Source organism: Anastrepha ludens, chromosome 6 (assembly GCF_028408465.1).
Source record: "Anastrepha ludens isolate Willacy chromosome 6, idAnaLude1.1, whole genome shotgun sequence".
NCBI classification, from domain to species: Eukaryota; Metazoa; Arthropoda; class Insecta; order Diptera; family Tephritidae; genus Anastrepha; species Anastrepha ludens.
The window spans coordinates 20511146-20531657 of NC_071502.1; the positions used below are offsets into that span (position 1 = coordinate 20511146).

Sequence of the window (20512 nt, forward strand, 5' to 3'; positions counted from 1 at the left end):
GGAATTTTTTTAGAATAAAAAAATGAAAATAATAAAATAATTAAATAAAAATAAAATACGAGTAATAAAATAAATTGTTTAGCCTTTTTATTAAACTTCTTTTACATGCAAAAATGAAAACAAAAAATTTAAATTTTAATATTTTAAAAATGGAAAATTTTGCCATTTTCTGTGGAGAGACGATCGCCATTAGAAAAACCGTTTTCGATCAATTGCTGTTTCGTGTCCGTAGTTTTCAACCTGTACACTTCCGAATGATAGTCACACACCAACCCATTCGACCTGCATTATCTTCATCATAATTTCATTAACTAGCCTTCTCCAAGTGACACGATTCAAGGGAACAGACCACCAGTTATGAATTTTCAGTGTCTTGATATCTTCGATGGAGTCGTCGAACCAGCGCTTCGTACTTTACATGTGGTGGCCAGCGCGTTGTAATTTAAGAAGGATTTATGGGGACGTTCCTTTCTCACGCGCATGACATCACCTAACAGCTTAACAGGCTGAGAAAGGCTGCAGATGCCTAAACTGATGTTACCTATCATGTCCGACCAACTGTCGCAAATTAAGCAGAAGGGACTGCAGAGAGCTGGTTGGACTATTGGCGGGCGACTTTCTGTCGGCGAAGCACATGGAAAAGGTAGGTATTTCAGACAGTGTACTCTGCCCAGCTTGGGAAGAGGTCTCTTCCTCCACTTTTTATGCGTCTGCTCCGCCTTCGCTCGAATTAGGCTTGAGGTCTTTGGCCCTAATGTGTTAAGAAGCGATCACCTTGGCTCCTTGTCACCACAAGATCTACTCAGATTTATTCAGAGGTCGGGTAAATTTAAAGAAAATTAAAGATTGAACTCGAGTGCAGTACAATGGACTTAATTGTGTGTGAGTGCTGTACCTGCTCGTTATCCCGACAAAAACAAAAAAAAACTCATTACCTCCCTCATTACAAAATAATACAAAAAACAGACAACTCTGACAAAACGGAGTTGATGCTATTCACCAGGGAATACAAAGCCATCCCCTTTTAGATTTCCTAGATTAAACAGCCAGTTTCTTACGCTCTCGTGGGAAGTCCAGTATCATGGTGTAGTACTTGACCCCAAGCTCCTTTGTAAGTTGCACATAGCTGCACATCGAAAATCGAGTTAAGGTCAGTATAGCTTTCTGCTCCTCTAAATCTATGTTCTGTAAAAAATAAAGTCTTGTATTCTGGATGTGTTATATTCTTGATGTACAACTTAGTGGTTCTGTCAATTTCAACGCACGGATGTCTAGTTTGCTGCGTAGCTCTTCAAAAAGGCTACAACACCACTAAATTAGATGGAGTGCAGAGGACTGCACGCATTGGTATCACTGGGGCGTGTAGATCTTCAAGTTCAAACCATTGCCACTCAGAGCGCTATTAGATTGAAGGAGGTTAGCCTCTGTAGGCAATCTTCTGTAGGACAGGGTAGCATTTTGAGGCAGATTTCTCCCTCCTTCTCTGTACTTCGGAAAGATCTCTCCATCCGCAAACTGGGTTTTGAGGGTTGCACTAGAGCTATCTTTTCAAGCAGGCTGGATTGGAAGGAGGGTAGAGTCTGCACGGACATTGGTACCCCTGTTTTCACCGGCGGACCCAATAGATGGACTTGGAGCAGAATTTTTTCTAGATCAGCCAATATTTCAGTCTCCTTTAAACCGCCGCAAACTAGTAGTGTTTTTCAAGCAGAGGTCTTTGCAATCCTGCGGGCATATCGTAAATATCTTTTACCTGTCGTCCTGTCGTCGCCACGTTGCAACTCTCTTCTGGTCAACTCCTTTAAGGAGAAGATCCAATGTCTCGATTGTGCAGGAAACATTTCTCTTGTCAGCAAAGAGTCGACAGAATCAGCTTCAGTTGTCCCCATCTCAGACATCGGTGTCTGCTTGACCGTTGTTAAAGGGAAACTGCACAATTTCTTTCTTAAAAAAGGGCAAGGCAGATGGAGTTCTATCTTATAATTTGCTAACTGAACTAGCAAAAGAACTTTGGCCTCAATACAACAGAATTAGGACACCTAAAGTACTGGGAATCCCCCGCAATTCAATTTCGGGTCACTGAGTAGCTTTGACTTCCGTACAACCTCCATTGCAGAAGCTGTGGGGATCCTGCAGAGAAAGAGACTGTCGAACACTTTATTTGCAAATGTCCGGAACTGGCGGCTTCGCGTTTGAGGTTCCTTAGTGCGTCTTTTAGGGATAGCCTGACACAGTTCTCTAGCCTAGATCCCATTGCTCTCCTCCACTACATCAACAGCACTAGAAAGCTGCAGTGGGTCTTTCTTCCTTTATGTTTTAAGAATTTTCACAGGTAGTGGTCTACCTTATGGTATCAAAGCGGCACTCTAGTGCTACTTGTAGTGTACCCCTTGGTGTTCCCGGTAACAGTTTTATGCGCCGAACGAAAAATTTACAAAAAATTTAATAACGGAAAAATAGGCATTTATTTAAACCACCCTGTATGTGGGTGCGCATATCCGACACTTATGTACATACATATGCAAGCAAGGAAATCCAAAAAAAGAGTTTACATAAATAGTTCTCAGACTGCAGATGGCCGGCAGGCAACCTTGGATTGGTCTAAGCTCACTTGAAATATTATTACAGAAGCTCTCACTCCTCTCATATGGCCGCATTTTGTATATTTTTAGTAGGTAATATAAAGGTACGTAAAACATGTATGCACATACATATGTATGTGTGTACATCTGATATTTCATGCATAGATTTTGCATATTTTCCATACTGATTCATTTTGCTAAGCTGGAGGCTCGCAATTGTGTGCCCTAACTTATGAATATGAATCCAGAATTGGTCATAGAAGGATGGCATGACTCTAACTTTGAAATTGTGTTAATTTACATTTTAGAAAGTTACTAGTGCCCATTGCTCTGAATAAAAATGGAAACATACAAGTTTGGAGTGGAGTAAAAGAAAAAACTCTGTGTGATTTGTTAGTTTCGTGAAAACACTAATACATACATACTTACGCCAAAGAATTGCTGATAGATAAAGTGTAATGTCATCTTCCTCCAGATATGAAGGCCAACGCTATCAACGCCCGGTTAAAGTATTGGCAAGTAACTTTTGGTTGGCTCTTTGAACTGAGGAGGATACGTAAAATTTCAAATATTGAATATATCAACACACTTTAAACTACTCACCGGCAGATGGCTCAGCAGTATTACACACAACTACTCCTCAAATCCAAATTCTCAGCATAGTAAACTGCAAACCAAAATATGGCAACGCTGACATTTAACAACTGTCAAAATCAGATGTTGTTTGTTTTGTTTTGACAAAAGCCGCCAATTATTTTGCAAAAATATACGTGCGAAAAGGACTTGCGCCTTGCGCAATTTAATGTCTTAAAACTAAAGTGAGCAACTCACAGCAGTGAGTATCGGTTTGTGCAGCAACTGGAGAAGACGGGCATTGGTTACGGTTTTGGTGTTTTGGCCACTTAAGTTATTACGTGGAGGCAAAGAATGTGATATGAAAAGGATAATTTTGTGTGAAAAAATAATAAACTTTGCTGCCAGTAACTTAGTGCACAGATTGCATCGAAATATATTTAATTTTGCTAGGAAATGGAAGAATTCAAAAGTATAACGCCCACCTCGTCGGTGGTGAAAATCGCCGCATGCCTTGAAAAAATCTTTAAGAAAATCACCGAAAGCCGGGAAAAGAAAATCGCTGAGCATAACATCAAAGAAATCGAATTTCTAAAAACACAATGCAAATCGGATATTGTACAGCTGAGTTTGATGAGTTCTCAAACATTTGTGCGGCTAGTGGAAGATGGTGTATTAGAGACCTCGAATGTGCTTGCAATGCTAATTTCCATGCTGCCGAGCTCCAGGTAAATGCATAATTGTTTTTGTAAATTGTTAAGCAAACCAAACCTTTTTCTACGTTTTTTTGTTTGTTTGTGACTTTGTCCGTTTTATTGTAATGTGCTTAGTTTCCTCTTTTTTTTCTCTCTTGGCCCTGTACCGGAAATGGGTGCGAATCAAAAGCAAATCACTTCAAGGCTTTGCGCATATATTACCATTTCATATAACATTTAACCGTTTAGCTCACCGCATAGTTGGTGCAACTTTTTACAATACTACGTTGCCATTCAAGTCTGCTGCTCCTTTTTCTTCCGTGCAATTGCTCTTCCGCAAGACTACACCGCAACGTTATTTCCGTTGAAGATATGCACAAGCAGTTAATGCCTAAAATCGTTACATATAGACGGTGTTGGAATGGGTATAGTTAAAACGATTACTGTACTCTTTATTGCTTTGGGTCATTGCATGTCTGAAAGTCTGGAGAAAAGACTTCTAAAGCAGAATCAACATTCTTGCTCACGGGCATTGTACATATGTACAATGAGCATATATTTGTGCATATATGTTTATAAATATGTATGCCCTTTTGTGTTTATATATACACACTTGTATATATATGTATATCTATGTATGTGTATATGAAACTGTGAAGCTGAAAGCTGGTTAATTAAATATTACAGTAATTTATCACAGCCATACTTCTATTGAAATCAATTACAAAATAACCTTATGAATATCAAATCACAAGTGCTAAATATTAATACTTATCAGGCAAAAAATGTCACATATAAATACTTTAATCTATCTAACTAAGACGTTAATTAGTAAATTTTTAGCAAGTTAATTTATTTAATTTTGTTAATAAATAATAATAATTTGGGAAAAAGAAATCCATTATGTTTGGACAAATGGCTTAAAGCTGTTTTATGGTCGATCTCTAGCTCCTGGGCGATGCTACGACTACTAACAATCCGCTCAACTTCGATTATTTCTTTCGACATTTTCTTTAGCACCAAAAATACCTGAACGGAATCAACGAAACCAAAATTCGACGCAATCAGCTCTCGGCACCATAAACACCATTCAAAATTTCAGCGGCCTGGCTTGCGTTTTCGCCTTTTTTCAAAGAAAAACTGTAAAATGTACAGAATTTAAGCTTTTTTTACTTCCCTTGATTACACCATGTAACTCACAACTGAATGAAACAAACAAAAAACAGCAGAAGAGTTGTTTATTTTTTTTTTGTTGGTGTAAAATGTGACCTTGACAAAGAGCATAAACTTTAAATTGTTGGATAGATTTTTACGAGATATCGATCACTACAGCCCTCCACCGAGAAAATAATGGATTTTGTAACGTTGTATTTCTTTTATTATTTAAAACTTATAACGTTGTGTTTCTTTTTCGTAAAATATATCTCTCGTATTTTTAATGGTTATAAAAACTCCGGAAAACAAAACCGTTTAGTAAGCTAATCTGCACGAGCAAGAGTAAAACCTGTTTTGCAGCGGCCAGCCATCGCTGTCCACACTACAAATGTAGTTATTGGCAAGCACCTAAGCTCTGCTCACCGCCGATTACCAAACGGACTGTGTTCTTTCCAAAAGCGCGCAGGCTTTTTTATAGGCAAAATCAATTCTATTAGAAAATTCAAATTTAGAGTTTGAAAAAAGACATCTAGTAGTCATTACAATTTTAGGGCATTGCCATATAAGAAAACTTTAAATTAAATCTTAACAATTTGAAGGAATTGCCATATAGAAATAAATACATTAATAAATTATAAAATCTAATAATATTCTATATTTTAAAGGGAATATTTGTTTATTGTAAAATAAGTGAAACTTGGTTGTATGTTCATTTTGCAAAGAGGAAACGGGAGAAAGCAAGTAATTTGTATGAAACCATTCTAAAACAGCACCCATCAACCACCCTTTCCCTTGATTGGCAGTTTGAGTTAAGTTTTCCAGTTCTCTAACCTCAGCTGTGAATCAAGAACTTTGAAAGTGTTATATTTAATTATGGAATTTCCACTTTCAGAAATATACCTTTAATCCTTCAAAAATATAAGCAATTAGCTGCTAATTTGAGTGAACCATTCCCCTACTCTTTTATTGTCCACAGTCCAGCAGTTATCCGTCATATCAGACTTCCGCTGGGTTTTTTCAAATGTTTAATATCATGAAATACACATCGAAAGAACAATTAATGCAACATAAAGAAGCAGAATTTCCGCTATATCACTACCCCCTCCCAAACATTAACTTTACGTTTCTTACGTGTATTATTTAGCGTTCTGACACGTGGCATTGACTTGCCCGCTGACATGGTGACCCCAATATTTGGCAACACCTTAACCATAGTTGTGTGGTCGTTGACTTGCTGTGCTAAGTTGCCGCAATCCAAATGTCGTCAGAAAATATATATACATGAGTTAATCAAAACATTTGACTAACAACTGGTGGTATGTTAATTTATGGGTGACAAAAAAGAAATCAGAAAAAAAAATGCAACCGGAAAAGCTAAATCTGATAGACACACGCACATTAGAAATGTGGCATATTGAATAAATCCATATAAAGGTATTTACTTATGTATGTATATGGATGATTAGGTGTGTATTGTAATGTAAAGGTATTTATGTATGTGTTTGTATAGAATTTGACAAATTTCATTAATTGAAATGAAAAAATACGCCAGGACTTGCATTTCAATCGCACACATTTTACACTTTTTATTCAAATTTTGTTGTTGTTTATACGTGCACAAGCGCACACACATACGTGCACACATAAATGCAAATGGAAACAGAAATGTAAATACCAGCAAAAACCGAAGGGAGGCATGACAAAGCGAGAGTACTCCTTTTTATTTGATATTGGAGTAATAGCTGTTATTTGTAGGATTCGTACTGACTTCATTCCGCTGATTTCCAAGCACAGCGCGTGAGCTGTTTGCTGACAAAAGGTTATGCGTTATCGGAACGGCCCGGATTTATGCCCGACGAAGTCATTTCCTGTCACAGCAACAGCATTCACGAAACTTTATGGGTAATATTTATGCTGTTACAATAACAAGAAAAAATGGTTGCTGAAGAAGAAAAGGCGCTAAGGTCGAGAAATCTAGAGCTCGGGATTAAGTCTGTTCATTAAGCAAATAATTTGTAACAGTTGTTGTTTGTTGTTGTTGCCTTTGATATAGTTTTTTTTTAACAATTGTTACAAACTATCAAGTTTTGCTTGTTCATACATCCAAAAACCTTTCAAAGTAGGGGAAAGTGAGAGAGCAAAATGACATTTCATTTCGAAGGAAATTGCAAGTTTTTACTGGATAAACTTTTACTGTAAGAATTTGCAAGTGAGAAAAACAGCTGATCGCAAAATTAAAATAAAAACGAATTCAAATTTGCGAATTGAGACAAAGTTCTAAATTTAAATAAAAATTGTGATTAAAACGGAGAATGCAAGTAAATATATTTTAGATAAAATTTATAAAGTTTATTTGAAGACATAAGATGCGTTTCATAATCATAAGACACACCTAATATTTCAAAGTACTTGAATTTATAGATTTCAGAGGAGAATAAAAATTTTACACATCGATTAAAGTAACAAAAGTTATCTGTTTTATTACAGAATTTAGAACTTTATAATACATAGAGAAAATGTTTAGCAAAAACGTATTTCCTATACTATTTCCAAACTATACTTTTTACGATTTTTTTTCTGTCGTCTAGAATATTTTAGAATTCTATGCAAGCACCATTTGCTTTAGCAACACAAAATAACCGTTTTTTCGTCGATTCTGCTAAACTTTTAAGTAAATTTACATCTAAAGAAGCCCATTCTGCCTTAATTGCCGCTTTAAGCTCGGTGGTGTTGTCAAATTGGCGATTGTTGACGTAAACTCCTCTGACTAATATGCCCCAAATGTTTTCAATTGGGTTTAGATCCGAAGAACACGCCGGCCAGTCCATAGTTTCTATGGTACAATCGGTCAAATACTGCCTTGTTCCCCTGCTTAAGTGGATTCGGGCGTTGTCTTGCTGAAAAACGAAGGGCACTTCCCGATTATCCTGAATAAAGGGTAGGAGACTATTTTTCAAAACGTTTTTGTAGTCCCCACTATTCATTCGCGATGATGTAAACTGTATATCAAGAGTTGCTTTCGATGTAAATGCACCCCAAACCATAACAGAACCTCCACCGAAGTTGCGCTTGAAAAATAAGGGCGGCTCTGGCGCAAATCTCTCCAATAACTTAAAAAACCATCGGGTCCATCAAGGTTTCATTTTTTTTTTGCTTATCCGAAAATATTATATTTTTAAAAAATAATATGAAATTGGGCAAGATAAAAAATATTCCAAATATCTCACTGTGTCCCAGTTGGTGTCTAGGTGTTTTTCTGCAAACTGAAGACGCGGCAGCTTGTGCGGTGGCAAAAGATGTGGTCTTTTTCTTATTTTTGATAATTTTAAATGATTGTACCTCTGTAATGTGCGCCAAACTGTTGTTTTTGAAACCTTATTTTGCACAACAGCGGCCAAGTTGCGCAAGACTTAGTCGAGTTAGTAGCTGTGCTTATGATTGCTCGCTGTTCTCGACTTGATAGTGATAATTTTCTTCCAACGGGCTTCAAAATATTGTAATTCTCAGGGCTCCGTAAACAATTCCGGATAATACAACGACTTCTGCCTGTTTTTTCGCAATTAATTTGATTGGCAAGCTTGAATCCTTATAGGCCAAAATTTTTCCACGCTCCTCTTGTAAACAGATAACTTTTGTTACTTTAATCGATGTGTAAATTTTTTTTTTTCTCTTAAATCTATAAATTAAAATACTTTGAAAAATTAGGGGTGTCTTATGATTATTGAACTCTGCATTTTAGGTTAAATTGAATAAAATTATAATTAAAGTCATCCAAAACAACAATCAGCACCTTCTATCTCTTCAGAAGCTTGTTTTCGACTAGTTCCTTATCGTTATGAAACGCTGAAAAGACTGCAAAAGTGCAGCTTCTTGGAAAAGGTTAACGATTCTACTAAATAGAGTGAGCCTTCGCACCAGAAACAATTGATGGAAGTCTTAAGTCTACAACTGTTGAAATGACGCCAAATAAAAGCTACTCCAGAAAGTAAAAGGGAGTTTATGGTAGTTCAAAAATTGTATACCAAAGGTGACTTATGATTATGAAACGCACTTTCTATTAAATAGGAATCGGCCAATAATATAGAGGTATGTACTTCTCCAGGCTTATTTTATGCTTGTTCTTCTTAGTTATTAACTAATTTGGCAATATATATATTTTTTTTTAATCATATGTACACGCATGGACGGAAACAAGGAAATTATGAATAAAGCTGTGATTGCCACAACAATAAAATTGCTAAGCGAGTGTTCTTCATCTATCAGCGATGATGAAATGAAAGAAATCATTGAGGACAAAATAAAATCTTCTGATGCTAAACTCGTTATTTAGCATTTTGTTTCCTTAATATTTTTTTAATTTAAAACGAGGTAGCTCAACTGTGATTTTTCCCGCCAACAATTTAATCAGCTGCTCGTAAAACTTGCAAATCATTACTGGTTTTGTGTTCATGTACTTTTTTTATATTTTTCGCTTTGAGAGCGAATTCTTGGAAATTAAGTTACGGGATAATTTTTACATGAACTCGTTATTTAGCATTTTGGTTCCTTAATATTTTTTTAATTTAAAACGAGGTAGCTCAACTGTGATTTTTCCCGCCAACAATTAAATCAGCTGCTTGTAAAACTTGCAAATCATTACTGGTTTTGTGTTCATGTACTTTTTTTATATTTTTCGCTTTGAGAGTGAATTCTTGGAAATTAAGTTACGGGATAATTTTTACATGAACAGACCTATTGTTCGTTTACAGTCTAGTAAATATACATAGAAGCTATAGGAATTTGCTTCGAGCAAATGCTTCGCATGAAATTATAAATTTTGTGTGAAAAAATATATTTCTACTTAATTTTTAAATGATCAGCCCTCTGCAAGAGCAAATTAGGCAAAAAAATGGGATTTGTCTAAGAAAAAAAAAAATTTATTTAAAAAAAAAACAAATGGTTATTTAAATTTGAGGTATCTTCCTACTCGATATGGCGACTTATATGTGGATATGTAGACGTACTCTTTCTACTCATTTAAGAGAATATTCCCTTATCGCTCGTTTAAGGTGTAAAAAGGTGATATTTGTTTAGTCCCTCATTGTTCATTCAAGAGAGGAAATGAAGCTTTTCATTAACCAACCTAATAAAAAAATACAACTTAAAAGGGATTATATAAAAAGCAGACTAATACACAGAAGTACCTGTACAAAGAGCAATGGGAAGTAAACGTATGTATACTCGTAATGAACTTCTACTGGGATACAGAAAATTTTACCAATATATGCAAATACATATATTTACTGTAGTACCAACAAACTTCCGTGAGTGGAAGCTGACATTGAACTTCAATTTCTAGTATTTGATGTATGAATGTAAATTATTTGCGAAAGGAAACGCAAAATATACAAACGAAAGCATACACACATTCAACGTAAAGTCCTTGGCTGCTTCCTGAAGCATTAAACAGTTTTACATTTAGGAAATAATTGCATAATAATGAATGTTGTACAAAGCCGTTATAAGCGCGAACATACAATTTATTCAACGACTTATCCGAAAACGATTGAATTTCAGGGTCAAAGTGTGACTACCAGCCGTTAAAACGGTGCTAACGTAAGCTTAATGGGAATTCATGTGGCAATTATCAGGAATGGATTAAAGAGCATGGATTTCATCATCTACATATGTCTGATATACATACATATGTACATACTCGTATAGGGAATTATTATTTAGTACATTTCTGATTGATTTGGTTTTAATGGGTACTTTAAAAGTGACGCCTAGATGTCAGTAGTTAATAATTCATAGACTGTATATTTCTTATGTAATGTTATCTTTGCCATTTATCAAGTGGACAGATGTATAATTTTATACGATAGAACAACGCGTTAAAATTATTGAAACTTATTATGAAATTCGTGATTTTTTTTGGTGGAAATAAGCGTCCGATTGAGTCGACAATTCAGTTGAGTTCATTGAGTTTCAAGAAACTGATTCTGTTGAGCATGGAAAAAGGACTGGCATACCAAAAACTGTACGTTCTGTTGAAAATATTGCTGCTGTAGCGCAAAGTGTTGCCGAACAACCTTCAACATGGATATGTCGACGTTTTCAACAATTAGGCATTCATGAATAGACCGATTGGAGGGTTTTAGTTGTAGATGAGCTCATGGTGGACATTGAAATAATGTAATTTTTGGATCAACATCTGGATGGACGCGCAGGCACATGACATCCGCAGAAGCTGCCTTAATAAGGAAAAGGAAGAGACGACCCGCACCTTCGGTGTCAGGACAATGGCACAGAAGGTGCATGATTAACTCTTCCTCATCAAGACAACTTCTACAGAAGTCATGTGCTTGCACACCCATCTTTTGGACGTGCAGTGCCCCGTTATGACCGAAATCAGCGTGCTAAGACTTTCCTTGCGATTTCTTCAAGAATGAGTAGCTTACATGTTTGTAAGGGTATGCCTATGTCATTGTCTATCGATCAATTTGGTGCCGAGTCTGCCTAGTTCATCGGCTCTGCAGTTACCCTCAATGTCCCGATGGCCAGAAATCCATGTTATCTTTAGGTGAAATAACTCAGCGATCTCGTTAAGAGATGTGCGGCATTTCATGGCTACCTTGAAGGTTGTGGACTGTTTTGTGAGGGGTTTTATCGCCGCCTGAATGTCAGTGAAAATGTATATGTCATTTCCAGATATCGCATCATACTGTACCAGTCGCGCCCCTTTCATTATTGCCATCAGTTCAGCCTGAAAGATACTACAGTAGTCGGGGAGCCGAAAACTGAAGGAGATCCGCAGATGCTCGGAGTATACATCTCCGCCCGCCCCGTCCTCGAGCTTTGAGCCATCTGTGTATACATGGATAGACTCGCTCTGTATTGCATAGTCCCATTCCACTCTTCCCTTGAGGGTAGGAGGGTCGCGAACGTTGTAATAGCAAGTGTAGGCGGGAGTGTATAGCCCACCAGTGGAAGAACTGCCATGCCGGAGCAGTTTGGTTCAACCTCGAGACATGGCCAAGCCATCGCATCAGCTGTACTTTAACAGGCTTCACTATGTCTAGGCGGGAGTGTATAGCCCACCAGTGGAAGAACTGCCATGCCGGAGCAGTTTGGTTCAACCTCGAGACATGGCCAAGCCATCGCATCAGCTGTACTTTAACACGCTTCACTATGTCCACCTTTCGGTATAGCTCATACAGCTCGAGGAACTCAATATAGCCTACGCGAAGAGGGCCAAAGATTTTTCAGAGAATTTTTCTCTCGAACACTCCCAGTGCTCTGTCATCAGTTGTCGTCATCGTCCAAGCTTCTGCGCCGTATACAAAGGCGGAGATGATTAAGCTTTTGTACAGCGTTGTTTTCGTTTTTTCGAGAGAGCTCTACTTCTCAATTGTGTACTGAGCGCAAAGTGAAACCTGTTGGCAAGAGTTATCCTTCAAATTCGCGGTTGCCAACGGCGACGTGTTGTCCAAGACGCCAGTATTCTTTGTATATTTGTTTTACTCTCATTCCCCAAGACCCACTTTTTCTGCTGGTGTTAGGTGATTGGGTTTGATAGGGGATGTGAAAAGTGATTAGTATCGTGCGGGATGCTCCGACCAAGGGCTGCCCCGCCCCAGTAAACTAGTAAACTAGCCCTGTCTAGAGCACCGTTTTGTCATATATATATATATATAACTGGCGCGTATACCCTTTTTGGGTGTTTGACCGAGCTCCTCCTTCTATTTGTGGTTTGCGTCTTGATGTTATTCCACAAATGGAGGGACAGTTTCAAGCCGATTCCGAACGGCAGATATTTTTTATGACGAACTTTTTCATGGCAGAAATACACTCGGATGTTTGCCATTGTCTGCCGAGGGGCGACCGCTTTTAGAAACAACTTTTTCTTTATTTTGGTGTTTCATCGAGATTCGATCCTACATATCTCCAAATGCTAGTCACGCACCAACCCATTCAGCTACGGCGGCCGATTTAGTTTAGACTGTTTAATTAAAAACATAAAAATCGATTCCGCTCGAACTTAAATTCTTCCCGACCTATTTAATATCAGCTACTAATTTTCTCTAACCCTAGTCCCACGCAGTACACCACCATCACCGAGGGCATCGTCAGCATACTCCTGCTCGGTTTGAAGCGGAAAGTCGCACTTTTGAAAGGAAACGAAACGTTCCAAAGCCAGTTTGGCCTGAAAACACAGCAGCATCCAATTATAACGTTACTGCAAAATCCCGTCGTGAATATGAACGATGTGGCCAACAAGATTGTCGGTATTTGCAATCATCATGACCAGCAGTAGGTACAATTCCATTTTTATAAATAGCAAAATTTTGTACAGCTCCCACTTTTCTTACAGAATAAAGGAGCATAGTATTGAATATTTGAGACCGGTCTTCCTTTACGTGCTGTGTAATCCTCAAACATTGCCCGATTCCAAGACTATCTGGACCGGCCTGCTATCATTAAGTAAAACTAATCTCGCCGCTAAACAACTTGTACAAGAAATATTTTCCTGGAGTAAATTCAATTCATCGTCAACGTGCCTATTCACGAGCATACTGCTCATTGAAGCCATAGAACACTGCCTTAACTGTAACAACTTTACCACCGCCATTGATTTGTGCATTTTCCAAGCGTTGATTGTCAACAATCTACCCAAATACGGCATCGATCCGCGTCCAAGTCTCCATTGTTTATTGCGTGTGTTGCATAGTACGCGTGAGCACACAGTTAATCACTATAATGTCTTACTCATACTGCTGGCCGAGGACCTGCATCTGCTCGCGCCAAATTATCTACAGGATTTACTACGCATAATCGCGTTCATTGTGGTGCAGGAATGCTGTGGGAATCAATACATTCTGAACATGTGTCTCGATGGTATCATCCAGTGGATGTCTCAGACTGCATTCATACCCGCAGAAGGTCTGGCACTCGCCCATCAAATTGTGCGTAAAATAGTGGCACAAGGAAAGGAAACATTGCCGGCAACTAAAACCACCACTGTGCGCACCAACGACTTGCAACCGGGGCAAGTGCGCTACTTGCATCCAGATATTGCGATTGCCTTTGATCTGGCCAAACTTGTTGAATCCTTTGACGAGTCCGAATTTAAGGATGTATTCACATTTGTTGATGCGCTCAATGTGAAAGCGAATTCCATGTTTTGTCAAAGATTGCATTTGTTCTTGCGCGCACTATTTTTATCGCGTGAGCCCTCCGTGGATTGTTGGTTTAAGATTTATGAGGCCATTCTAGAAATAATTAAAGTGAATAGCGGCATTGCCTACGATTTCTTAATGACGTATATTTTCAAATTGGCGGGCGAACAACAACCTGAGATTCAAATGGAGTTGCTGCGCGGCTTGCCCAACTTTGGGGTGTCAAAGGTGCGTATTTATATAAGTAAATGAAAATTATTCAATGTATGATTTATATGCTTTGCCCATTTCGTTTTGTAGGATAACATACCGATGATTTTAAATACAATACGTAATCTCACTGCCGAAAACGCCACATTTTGTATGGATCTATATTTGCGATTGTGGCGCGTCGAGTCACGTACATATCCCTTCCTAATCAAATTACTCTCTACGACTCAGAAAGACAACGACAAGCAGTGGGAATTTGAGATCGCCAAAACGCACACCATACGTGAAATTTGCTATGAAAAGTGAGCGTAAACGAATATGCATTTAACTCTAACGATAATTAAAACTCGTACTAACAATTTACTACTCGTCATTCTTTAGGCCCACGCAGCATGGTTCCGATTTGGTATCGCATCTCTCTGATACCTTGAACACGTGCACCGACGATTCAGGCGACTTGGCCACTTCGCTGGCTCTGGACGCTATCGTTGCACTCTGTGATAGCCACACTGTGAACATCGTTTCGACGTGGCGTGCGCTTAGCACCAAATTTAGACACGAACGTCGTCCACGTGCGTTAAAATCACTTTATCGCTTCTTCGCACACATACCATTGCTGCACACACCCACTCTCGAATATGAGCAATTGGTGGATGAAGCCCTCGAGCAACTTTGGTTGACAGTTAGCCGCAGTGATGCCGACCCGGAACTAGTACGAGAAGCACTGTCTGCATTGAAGAATTACGAAATCGAAACACTGTTAGCTATGCGTCACATACCCATTCAATATCGCCATGATACACCTGGCGTGCGCGAATTCGTTGGTGGTCGTGAGATCGTTGATTTGCAACAGGAAATGGTGCCGGGCGAGGTTTGGGTGCGTCTTCTGCAAAATATACGTCCCGAATGTGGATCAGCGGCGGCCGATTTAATAGCACATCACATATATGCTGAAATAAATAGCTACCGCGGTGGTGTTTACCGTTTGCCCGAAGGCAAGCCAGAACCGCGCAAGTTGCAAGGACTCTTTTCGCAGAGCCCATTGCGTGCCGTAGTGAACTACTTGGTGGGTCAGTCACGCTTCGGGGATCATGTGACCGAGCCGCATGTGGTGACAAATGCATTAAGAGCAATTTCGAAAAAGTTTCCCAAGCCTATACCACCGCTAGATTGGTGCTTCCTACATAGTTTTTTCCACCTCTCGTTTGAGGCAAGAAAATACTGCATTTTGATTGCAAAAAACCAATTGCTACATTCTGGTACGGCGCGACGCTTGTTGGAGAACTTCTTGGGTGACTTTGAGCCGAATTGTTTTGAAGAAGATTTACTGTTACTGTTCTCGTTACTGCCGGAAATCGCAAATGGCATTAGTCTACAAATTTTAAAGAATTTTGCTGAAAAAGTTGCGATTTACAGCTTCAAGGAGTCACAGTTGAGCGGCTTCGCAGAAGGTAAGTGCTAAGCCTTGACTTGAGTACTTCAATAATTTGGACTTTTAGTTATCAAATAAAATTATAAATATTTATATTTGATTGTAAGGAAAGCAAGGCGCATTCATTAAAGGTGCTTGCACTACACCAATAACACTGTTCTGTACGTTTGATTGTCAAAGTAAAGTATTGAGAAACTAGAAAACAAATAATGAATTCGCCGTGTTTCATTCTGAGCTGACAGCCGCATGGACACGGCGAAAGAAAAAAACAAATCAGCTGATTTACCAACACCACCTTTAATATATTCGCCTCAGTACCTCTATTCGAGTCTCCGAGGTGCGGGGGCCATTGGAATTACAAAAAAAAAACTCGAAGGTATCTAAGTATTATATGTTCCCTTTTCTCTTTTACAGGATGCCTTTTTGAAAAGTTCATAGACAGTGTGAAATACATTTTCATAGGCAAATGTGACATTCCAGAGGTTCTCGACATTTTCACACTGATTATTGAACGTTATATGGATTCCATGGATTTGGATTCAAAAGTAAGTCGTTTATTTCCACCCTCGGTTGAGTTTACTATTATTACTATTTTCCAATTCTAGCTTTTTGAGCGCTACACCGCAGTGGTATCTGTACTGCATCCAAATTCCATTGATGGTCTCACATCGCCAGCCAATTGGTGGGAAACTCCAATTGGCAAGCTGAAAAAGGCCACCATTATACGCTGCTATTTAGTGTTGTATAACACGCAGTTACCTAACCCCCTAAAGTGGCTTACACCGATTATCGATGCGTATGCCACTAGAAGGGAGGAGCAGGCTTTCTTTTTCCGCCATCTTGTTGCCACCTTATATGCCTTTAATAACGACGAGCAGTCATGCAATTGGATTATGGAAATGTTTCTTCAAATACAGGCGCTCTTAGCGGAGTCGTCCAACAAAGAGAAATTAGATAAAGTTTTATATCTTTTAGATATTTTCATTCTAGCTACGGTTGTGCTTTCCGGCTGTGCCGTATTATTGGGCAACTTGGATGCTGTGGCCACACAACGCAAAGATCGTTTCGCGCTTTTCCCAGAGAGCATGCAATTTCTTTGTGATCACACATTTTGGAAAGATCAAGAAGCAAAGGTAATTCTTAACAATTTCATATGGGAGAAAACTTGTTGTAAAATAATATTTTCGTATTTCAGATATACGAATTTTTGTTTAACTTATACAAAAACAACGCTATTCCCGAAACCTACGCCATCACTTTCAAGGATGCCCTTATATGTTCGCGCAATAAATCCTACTTCGATAGCAAAGGAATCTGGACAAAATATGTTGGCTTGCGAAAATGACTTTTTGAATTTTGTACGTTTAAAAAATTTTATACAACTGGTATATAGAAGTGCCTACAGGATTTTTGCCTTTTGTCTCGTATTTACACTAAACGCCAGTTGAATTAACTTAAATATTTTCACATATTCCGTTGTTTTTCAAGAAAAGATTTATCATGCAATTTTGTTCACAAAACACAATCGTAAAGTATATTTTACACTTTTGTAAACACTTCCTAAAAACATTTTTGTATATTTTTAGTTTTTAGGAAGAATAATTTTCAAGTCGGTATTGCTTAATTTTCAGCTCAACAAACTTAGTTTAATTGCAACTACACTAGCAAATATATATGACAAAAATCATAAAATAAAAAGGGTTTTTAATATACTATTTCTGGTCAAAACAATGACAAAAAATTTATCTCAAACTATTTTTGGTATTTTATTTTACTAATTCAATTGTTTTCTGTAAGGGCAATTAGCATTGTCAAAAGATCGATTTTTTTTTATTTTATTTTCTTAATGTACATATATTATATTTAAGAATACACACAGAAAATTTAACATCGTTCCGGTTAATAAATATTTTCGAAGTTACGCGCAAATTTGTAAAGGTGTTCAAAGTGCTTGAAAGTGCTTTTCAAACTTTAAACGCGTTTTTATGAAAATGGTGTTTTCAAGGTTGTTGACCAACATTACTCGAAAACGGCTAAACCGATTAGTCTCAAATTTTAACACGAGATTCTTAAATATATTTTAATATATATATTTGTCACCGAAGGCCCAAGCAGCTAGTGTGCCCTTTTTTTTGTTTTTAAGTTAGTGTAATATTTTATATTATTCTAATAAATAATAATAATAATAATAATATTTTTTCGTAATTAACCCATTACAGCATAACGTTCGATATATCGGACATGAGTTAAATTAAATTTGTATCAAGCAAGTGTGATGTGGAGGAGACTTAAAGGTTGTAATCGAAAGAAAACTATTTCTTCAACAATGGCAACCCTTCATTTGTCGACCCCTCGTAAAAAGTTCCCGTTATTTTAAATTTTTCAGTATGGCGGATTGCAAGCAGACTTTTTCGCGTAAAGGGTAAAATATTTTTTAAAATTTATTTGGTATATTTTTAGCAAACAATTTTAGTGACAAGTGGTTATTAGTGCATAAGTGTGTTAGTAAGCAAAACATAAAAAATTGTGAAGTTTGCTTCATTATCAAACATTTACTGTAGTATTTAGTTGTGGCGTCCGATATATCGAACCTTATGCATGCACGCTCTATGTGGTTTGGTTTTTTGCGTTTTCCAGATTGACTGTAGGTGAAATTGTGAGCCTTTTGGAGAGCGATGATAGAAATATTAACAATGAAAATATTATTTACGTAGAGCCACCAATCGAACTTGAAGGCCAAGTCACAGATGAGGACAGTGATAAATCGGATGAAGAGCACGATGCTAATTTGAATCATTTAGGACGTAAGTTATTGCGAACTAAGTGCGAACTCCGTCGTTTTCATACAAATAGGGAATCTAATCAAGATCTGATAACAATGTAGTTACGGTCGCAACCAATTTCAAAAACATGACAATGACAACAGCCACGCGGTGGTCACACGTGAATAAAGCAAAAATTGCACTCCCCCAACCGTCTTTAATTTCTAACTACAATAAGTATATGGGTGGAGTGGATAAATGCGATCAGGCGATTGCAAATTTGCGTACAAGGATGCGGATAAGGAAATGGTGGTGGCCAATTTTTGCCTATTTCGTCGATGTTTTCTGTAATAAGGACTCTGAGTCCTTGTTTGCATTTAGGAGGTATGTGGAACTCTGCTTGTGACACACGGAACACCCCCCCATCAAGGACGAAAACCAGCTACACCATTGTCCACTACACGGTTTGATTGCCTCAACCATTGGATTGTTCCAATAAATTACGATACGCCGTTGTGCAAATAAGTGTGGTGGGAAATCAAAATACAAATGCCAAAAATGTGAAGTAGGGCTCCATCCTAAGTGTTTCATGGAGTATCATGTAGAGCCCAATACCTAAATATATTTTATATATAATTAATTTTTTGTATTTCTTTATTTTCAGTAATATTTTAAATATTTTTTGCTAGAAGCATTCGGTTTTTTTTATTTCTCATGGGATAGCTTGAGGTGCCGGTATGCATAACGTTCGATAAATCGGACGGCTTGTTTACAACAAACTACAGACAAATGTGTAACTTTTCTTTCACCACTCGATTTATGTGATCTCCATAACCCGAAATTTTCACAGAAATTCATTATAAGTATAAGGACAAACTTTATGCAGTAATGGGTTAATCGAAGATTTTTTCTCGCCGATAAATATTTGTTTTTATAAACAATTTAAGGCCGAAATCTCGGTAAAAAATCTACTTTTTTATGGGAAACCGCCATTTTGTAAAAAAAAAATGTATTTTGCTTATTCCTTCGATTAAGGGGTTACGCCATTGTGGAGGGTAAAAAAATAATCGATATTTTTTTTTTTTTTTTTTGTAAGTAGGAATAATTATTCGAGGATCGGACAAAAGGCAATTTATTATATATGTATTAAACTATGTTGATGTAAATTTTTATTACAAAATATTGAAAATTGACAAATTTATGTAAATAAATGTAACGAGTTAAAAAAAAATGACGTCATCTGGTGGCAGCGATACAGCAATGAATAATCATCTGAAATCAAAAAACCAAAAATTGTATTAATCTACACAACACGTAGCCGGTTTTTTTTTTTTTTGACAAAATGTTGGTGATTTGAATTTCGATGTGTGTTTTTCACCATTTTTTTTATTTTCAACAAGCCCAAAAAAATTATTTTAAAAATTTTGAAAATCGGCTGTGTACAATGCGATAACAAAAATTTTGAAAAAAAGAAAATTAAAATCGGTTCATTAGTCTTCGAGAAATCGTTGCCACCGTATCAAAAAAGTTCTTTCGAGTAAAAACGCATTTGAAATAAAGCCGACGGGCGCTCACTTAAGTGCACATAGAATCGGGAATAAAGCGAATTTCGCTTTAAAATGTTTACCACATTTTCTTGAATAGTTATACTAACAATTTATGCAAAAAATTTTTGGAATTTTCACAGTGGTTACCCCTTAATTACTAGACTTGACATTACTTTAACGAAATCTGTTTGGTTTTTTAATTTTCGAGGATCCAGTTCAGAGATATAATGGTCACTGCAAAACGTCTTCTTTGAGATGAGCTCCCGGGGATCAGCTGTAGCTCCTTTCTAAATGAATATTTTTACTAATATTTAGTTTTAAAATAAATTTAAAAAATAACATGATGTGTGTAAAAATTTTTCAATCAATAAATTTAAAAGTTTTTTCAGAAAGAATTC

General features: G+C 37.3%; 1 protein-coding gene across 3 annotated transcripts; it reads left to right on the top strand.

The window, feature by feature from the left end:
• Window positions 1–3309: 3309 nt before the first annotated feature.
• Window positions 3310–18773, top strand: LOC128866172 (focadhesin). 3 transcript variants are annotated; one of them, XM_054106698.1, is made up of 10 exons: window positions 3310–3883; window positions 13079–13297; window positions 13359–14391; window positions 14464–14675; window positions 14755–15824; window positions 16220–16350; window positions 16411–16938; window positions 17001–18227; window positions 18443–18609; window positions 18690–18773. In XM_054106698.1, the coding sequence occupies exons 1-8, from the start codon at window positions 3612–3614 to the stop codon at window positions 17148–17150; spliced, it is 3615 nt and encodes a 1204-aa protein (XP_053962673.1). In that variant the 5' UTR covers window positions 3310–3611; the 3' UTR covers window positions 17151–18227; window positions 18443–18609; window positions 18690–18773. The 3 variants fall into 3 exon arrangements, with proteins under 3 accessions (XP_053962673.1, XP_053962672.1, XP_053962674.1); XM_054106697.1 differs by having other exon boundaries at window positions 18443–18773; XM_054106699.1 differs by having other exon boundaries at window positions 18520–18773.
• Window positions 18774–20512: the final 1739 nt, after the last annotated feature.

What these genes read in the sequence shown, in the direction of transcription:
- LOC128866172 (XM_054106697.1), top strand. Translation starts at nt 3,612, where the DNA reads ATGGAAGAATTCAAAAGTATAACGCCCACCTCGTCGGTGGTGAAAATC. An exon ending in TGCAATCATCATGACCAGCA is followed by an intron (nt 13,298 to 13,358) that starts GTAGGTACAATT and finishes CTTTTCTTACAG; the next exon opens with AATAAAGGAGCATAGTATTG. An exon ending in CCAACTTTGGGGTGTCAAAG is followed by an intron (nt 14,392 to 14,463) that starts GTGCGTATTTAT and finishes TTCGTTTTGTAG; the next exon opens with GATAACATACCGATGATTTT.